The sequence below is a fragment of the Orycteropus afer genome, unplaced genomic scaffold (assembly GCF_000298275.1).
Source record: "Orycteropus afer afer isolate SDZICR_OR568_19922 unplaced genomic scaffold, OryAfe1.0 scaffold00290, whole genome shotgun sequence".
Taxonomy (NCBI): domain Eukaryota; kingdom Metazoa; phylum Chordata; class Mammalia; order Tubulidentata; family Orycteropodidae; genus Orycteropus; species Orycteropus afer.
The window spans coordinates 1,550,189-1,557,497 of NW_006921877.1; the positions used below are offsets into that span (position 1 = coordinate 1,550,189).

Genomic DNA, 7,309 nt, shown 5'->3' on the forward strand with positions numbered 1-7,309 from the left:
TCTTCCTTCCAAGGAGTGGCTGGTGGGTTTGAACCACCAGGGTTCTGGTTAGTAGTCAAATGCCTTAGGCACTATGCCACCAGAGCTCCCATTTAGTGAAATAGAGAAGGCAATAAATTATGGAATCAGGAGGAGGATGCCTGTCTCCTGACCAGATAGCAGTCTCTACAGTTCTCCTCTGTGCCTTACCTCAGGTAGGTTGCTGTACAAGGTCGTGGGACTTTGACTAAACCCATTTGGCTTTTCTAATACCACCTATTCAAAGAAAAAGAAGTTTGGTAGTTAACACAGTCCCAAGCAACCAAAAATCCAAAACATTATTCACCCAAGACCTCAAATCTTACAAGGAAAGGGAGAGATGGAGGGAAGGAAGAACAAAAAGAAAGATTAACTTCCAGTGCTCCATGGGAAATACAAAGAAGAGAGGGTGGAGAAGTGGATGAGGACTTGAGAGGGACTACCCCAGCCTTGTAGGGAGGCCAAGGAAACCTAAGGCTAAAACCTTTCAGCAGTTTGGAAAATGCAGGGGCTCTGTTCCTTGTGGCCCAGGAAATACAAGCAGCTGCTCGCCAGAAACAGAAATGGTTTTCCTTGCTCCCAGGGATCCTAACAAGGCTTGACAAAGCATAAATTAAAAAGGGAAGTAGCATTTGTTAAAACTTTTTCCAACCCAAAGCCTGATTATTCATCTTATGACAGCTGGTTTGTGCCAAACAAAGGGCCTGGCCTTTTGGGAGTGTTTGAAAAAGTTAGGTTCTTACTGCCACCTGACAAAGCACCTCCCACCAGCTAGATGTGAGTTCAAGCAGCAAAATGAATTAAGAGAATGTCTTTCACAGAAGCCTAGAACAGGCTGAAGCCAAAGAGGAACTTTCTGGGCACCAGCTGCTGGGCCACTGCTCCCATCAGAGTAACAGGGGCAGGGGCTGCTGGAGAAGGACCATCTTACCTAAACCAAAATGCAAATGAAGGAGTATAACCCAGAATCCCAAAAGAGGATGAGGAGGGATCATGGAAGAGATAGCTCTGCTTTCCTGAGGACATTTCTTTTCTGTCCTCAAATTTGGGGAAAGCAGAAAAGTATCATCACAGGATTATCTATCCCAGGAAGAACTTACCTCATCAGTTCAGTCTAACAAACATTTACTGATGGCTTTCTGCATCCCAGACCCTAAGCCTGAATACAGAAACAGAGGGCAAACACCGAGCCTCAAAGAGCTTCCCCATCGGGTTCAAACCAAACCCATTGCCATCAAGTTGATTCCAACTTATAGCAACCCCCATTGGGTTTCCAAGGCAGTCAATCATTATGGCAGGGGATGCCCCATCTTCCTTCTGCAGAGCAGCTGGTGGGTTTAAACCGTCAACCTTCTGGTTAGTAGGCAAATAATGCCTTAGGCACTGTGCCACCAGAGCTCCTTATACCAGGTTGTTGTTGTTATGTGCTGTCGAGTTAGCCTCGACTCATAGCGACCCCTCCTTGGATTGCCGAGGCAGTATCACTACGGAAGTAGATTGCCCCATCTTCCTTCCGAGGAGTGGCTGGTGGGTTTGAACCACCAGCCTTCTGGTTAGCAGTCAAGTGCCTTAGGACAGCTAGAGACAGCTATATACATAGATAACTAAGAGGCAAGGGCCAAGGCTTCCAATGTGCACTACAGATGTCACCCAAATAAAGTGAAGTCAACATAAAAGAACCTTGGATTTATAGCAGATCATCCACTTCACAACACTTTGTTTTACAGGAGGATTAATCACAGAATTCTTCTAGATGAGACTTTGCCAATGAACTTAAGATAATTTGATTTACATACATTCAATTTTTGTACAGTGTTTGAGGAACATCTGCATTTATATACAGGCTGCAATGTGTAAATGCATGTTCCCATCTGCTGGAAAGCCTTAACTAGATAGTGAGTGCTCAAAGAAGTTACTTAGTTATATCTCCTATATTCCCTCCTTTTCTGTCACTGGATGGTTGGTAAAAGGGCCTGCCTGGTAGAACCCCACCTCCTCAGTGAGGATGCAACCATGGAGCAGTTCCCGTTACCTTTATCTCCTGTTGATGAGAAGAATCTCCTGGATCTCTGTCAAGCTTGCTACTTATATCTTCTCGGAGCTTCTGTAGGCAGCTCCTGGCCTAGGAAGGGAGCACAAGCAACTTTACCTTTGGGGTAGGGAAAGAGAACATGCCAACTCACCCACCTTCATACCCCATCCCCAACCTGTACCACTCTGAGTCAGCACTGTTGTAGGCACAGTCTGGGAACAGGAAGGACCCAGATCAAGTGGAGTTACAGCCCCAGTACCTCTTATGCAAGCAACAAAAAAATTACAAACCCTACCCTGGTGTAACTAACATTCTAGTTGGGGAAACAAGGACCAAGGAGTAGCATGAACCGGGGAGAAGGTTAGAAAACACCGGGAAAGGGTTGCTGCTGTTGAGTTGGCCCCAGTTGGAGGCAATCCCATACATAATGAGATTGGACATTGTGACCTATAGGGTTTTCCTAGGCTGATTTTGAGAAGTAAATTGTCTGTCTTCCTAGTCTATCTTGGTCTGGAATCTCCCCCGAAACCTGTTCAGCATCACAGCAATACACAAGCCTCCAATGACAGATGAACGGGGACTGCACCTGCGATGCACCGACCAGAAATCAAACCCGGTTCTCATCACGAAAAGCAAGAATTCTACCACTGAACCATCACTGCCCTCTAAAGATAGTACTGTTGTTATTGTTATGTGCCATTGAGTCGGCCCCGACTCATAGCGACCCCTCCTTGGGTTTCTGAGGCAGTATCATTACAGAAGTAGGATTGCCCAACCTTCCTTCTGGTATATGGTATTTAATAAGTATTTACTGGTTATCACATTACAACCAAAAGGTCAGAAATGATATTTGACACGTGGGAGAGCATGGTGCCACTTTGAAGAAATGAAGGGAATAGAAGGGAAAAGCTGGCACCCACAAAAGACAGGGGCCAAGTAAAAATATGAGGGTTAGAAGAATAATGTAGGCACTCCCACAGAGAAAGGGAGTGGTGCCCACCTCCTGAATGTACTGGACCTCACTCTTCAGCTGGTTAATATTCTTCTCATGGATCATCTTGTCTCCAGACCTTCCCTTCAAGTACACCTGAAATAGGGAAGACAACACTAGTTAAATTAATTCCACGCAAACAGGCAGCCTCATACTCTGCTGATGGGAAGGTAAATTGTTACCACCTTTCTGGATGGCAATCTGGTAATTCAGATCAGAAGACTTAAAAATTTATTCACTCTTTGACCTAGCAAATTTACTTCTGGAAATTTATTCTAATTAAATAAATTGAGCTAAAGGACTTAAGTGGCATAAATACTCATCCATACTCATAGAAAGGGGACTGGAAGAATATACTCCAAACCTGTCACTATGGTTCCTTCTGTGGAAGAAAGTTGTGGAATGGGGTTTTTGCATTTTGCTTCATATACCATCCTTGAATCTTTTACAATTGAGAAAATATTTCTGTATTATATAACACAGACTCACATGATTCAATAATACATAAGTTGAGCAAAATATTGCTTATGGTCACAAAAAACTGGAAACAAATGAAATATCCAACAATAGGGGTGTATCTATACAGTGAAGGAGTCCTGATGGCACAGTGACTACGTGGTCAGCTACTAACCAAAAAGTCAGAGGTTCAAACCTACCAGCCACTCTGAGGGAGAAAGATATGGCAGTCTGCTTCCACAAAGATTTACAACCTCGGAAACCCTGTAGGGCAGTTCTACTCTGTTCTATAGGGTGACTATGAGTCAGAATTGACTGGACAGCAATGTTTTGTTTTTTTTTGTATATCTATACAACAGAAGGCTTGTGGTTCAAACCCACCAACCACTCCTCGGAAGGAAGACCAGGCAATCTACTTCTGTAGAGATACCGCCTAGGAAACCCAAGGAGGTGTCACTATGAGTCAGAATTGACACGACGGCAGTGAGCTTGTTTTGGTTTTGGTATAAAACAGAATACTGGGCAGCCTTTAAAAATTCTAAATATTTACATTTATTGACAGTGAGGATGTTATACTATATCATTAAAGTGGGAAAAAAAGTAGATTGTAGAACAGAGTATGTAATATGATGGCATTTTGGAAAAAATGTCATGCATAAGAATGTGTCTGGGAGGATACCTAATGAAGTGTTAGCAGTGGTGGTTTTCATTTCTTCAAGAGGCAATACACCAACTTACAGTTTTTAAAAAATTAAGGGCATCCAAAGTGAAAAGTAAGAAGTAAAATTGCCTCTATTTGCAGGTAACATGATCTTGGATACAGCATTTCTTAAAGAATCCAATTAAAAAAATATTAGAATAATGCATTTAGCAAGGTTGCACCATATTTATTATAAATATACAAAAATTAGTCATATTGCTATACACTCGCAATGAATAACCCAAAACAAAGTTAAGAATACAAATCTATTTACAATGTTGTTGTTGTTGTGTGCCATCAAGTCGGACCTGACTCATAGTGACCCCTCCTTGGGTTTCTGAGGCAGCATCAAGTAGATTTCCCCATCTTCCTTCCAAGGAGTGGCTGGTGGGTTTGAACCGCCAGCCTTCTGTTTAGCAGTCAAGTTCCTTAGGCACTATGAGACCACAGTATTTGAAAAAGAATAAAATACTTAGGAGAATAGATTTAACAAAATAAGTACAAGACTTGTATACTAAAAACTGCAAAACAGTGTTGAAATAAATGAAAGAAGACCTAATTAAGTGAAAGACACCCTGTGTTAATGTATTGGAGGACTTAATATTGTTAAGATGGTAATGCTCTCCAAATTGATCTAAAAATTCCATACAATTTCTGTCAAAATTCAAATTAGCTTCTCTGCAGAAACTAACAAACTGACCCTAAAATTCATACAGAAATGCAAGGGACCTAAAAAGTCAAAATAATTTTGAAAAAGATGAACAAAATTAGAAGACTCATACTTCCTAATTTCATAACTTACTACAAAGCTACAGTAATCAAAACAATGGTACTGGCATAAACACAGACATACAGATAAACAGAATACAATTTAGAGTCTAGAAATAATAATAATTATTAGATTATTATATAATGTATTAATAATAGTAATGTTGTGTGTCATTGAGTCAACTCCAACTCATAGCAACCCTACAAGACAGAGTAGAACTGTCCCATAGAGTTTCCAAGGCTGTAATCTCTATGGAAGCAAGCCTTTCTCCTGTAGACCAACTAGTGGGTTCAAACCAGCAGCCTTTCAGTTAACAACCACATGCTTAACCACTGCTTCAACAGAACCCCTTATAACAATAATAAATATAATAACAATAATATGTTCAGTTGATTTTCCACAAGGGTGCCAAGGCAACTCAATGAGGAAAGAATAGTCTTTTCAAAAATGATGCTGGAACAAGTAGATATCCACATGCAAATGAATGGAGTTGGACCTCTGCCTCACACCATACACAAAAATAAACTCAAATAAAACAACAAATACTAGCAAAGGTGTGGAGACACTGAAACCCTCATACACTGCTGGTGGGACTGTAAAATCACGCAACCACTGAGGAAAACGATATGGATCTTCCTTAACAAGCTGGAAATACAAATACCATATGAACCACTACTAGGTATATATCCTAGAGAAATAAGAGCTATGACACAAACAGATATATGCACACCCACGTTCATTGCAACACTATTCACAATACCAAAAAGAGGGAAATAACCTAAATGCTCATCAATAGAGGAATGGATCAACAAACTATACTACATACACACAATGGAATACCATGCAGTGTTAAAAAGAACAATGATGATTCTGTGAAACATCTCATGACATGGATGAACCAAGGACAGTGTGCTGAGTGAAACTGGTCAATCACAAAAGGACAAAACAAATATTGTATGAGACCACTATTGTAAAAAGTCAAGAAAAGATTTTCACACAAAAAGAAGTATTATTTGATGGTTACCAGAGGTGGAAGGGGAAGAGAAGGGAAACCACTAACTAGAGGGTAGATACATATTAACTTGGGTGAAGGGGAAGGCAATAAACAATAAGGGGAAAGCCAGCAAAAATAAATAAGCTCAAAATGGATTATAGATCTATTTGTAAGAGTTAAAATTATAACTCTGAAGAAAAGACAGGAGTAAATATTTGTGATATTTCTCAGACAGGACACACACACACGCACACACAGAGAGAGACAAAAGGAAAATAGATATACATTAGAGCTTAATCAAAATTAAAAGCTTTGTGTTTCAAAGGACAGCATAAAGAAAGTGAAAAAACTATGGGGAGGAAGTGGGAGGGTAGCTGTTGCATTCTGGTAAACTGTAGTCAATGTCATAAGACAAAGTGTATGTGAACTGCTGTAATGGAAAGTGAATTTGCTCTGTAAACTTTCACCCAAATCACAATTTAAAAAAAAAAACTGAAGACAACTCACAGAATGGGAGAAAATATTTCCAAATCATATCTAGTATCAGAATATATAAAGAACTCTATCAACTCAACAATAAAAAACAAATAACCAAATTTTTTAATGGGCAAAGCCTTTCATTAAACATTTATCCAAAGGAAATACACAAATGGGCAATAAGCACATGAAAACATACTCAACACATCATTAGTCACTGGGGAAATGTAAATTAAAATCACACTGAGCTATCACCTCACACCTACTAAACCAACAACAAACCCACTGCCATTTAGTTGATTCCAACTCATAGTGACCCTACAGGACAGAATAGAACTGCCCCATAGGGTTTTCAAGGCTGTGAATCTTTACAGAAGCAGAATGCCTCATTTTTCTCTTGTGGAGGGGCTGGTTGTTTGAACTGCCTACTTTTGGTTAGCAGCCAAATGCTTTAACCACTAAGCCACCAGAGCTCCTTCACATCCAGTAGGCCTGCTGTGATTGAAAAAAAAAAACAAACAGAAATTAACAAGTATTGTCAAGGATGTGGAGAAACTGGAACCTTCATCCTCTGCTTTGTTGTTGTTGTTGTTGTTGTTGTTATGTGCTGCTGAGTAGGTGCTGGTGGGATTATAAAATGGTGCAACCACTGTGGAAAAGTTTGGTGATTCCTCAAAAGGTTAAATATAGAGTTACCATATGACCTAGCAATTCTATACCTAGGTATATACCAAGAGAACTGAAAACATATATTCACACAAAAAGTTGATACAAGAGGCGGGGCAAGATGGCGGACTAGGCAGAAGGATTGCACAGACCCTCTTCAACAAAGAAAAGGGAAACCAATTAACACAGACACAGAAGATAATCTT

The 7,309-nt window shown here is 40.2% G+C and overlaps 1 protein-coding gene across 1 annotated transcript in view; it reads right to left on the reverse strand.

The window, feature by feature from the left end:
- Nucleotides 1-7,309, reverse strand: part of TUFT1 (tuftelin 1) — a 46,980-nt gene that overhangs the window by 29,204 nt on the left and 10,467 nt on the right. The window contains exons 4-6 of the mRNA XM_007950880.2: nucleotides 3,051-3,137; nucleotides 2,051-2,140; nucleotides 190-255 (exon numbers count right to left, since the gene is read on the reverse strand). Of these exons, the coding sequence (XP_007949071.2) occupies nucleotides 190-255; nucleotides 2,051-2,140; nucleotides 3,051-3,137 (243 nt within the window). The remainder of the gene's footprint in view (nucleotides 1-189; nucleotides 256-2,050; nucleotides 2,141-3,050; nucleotides 3,138-7,309) is intronic.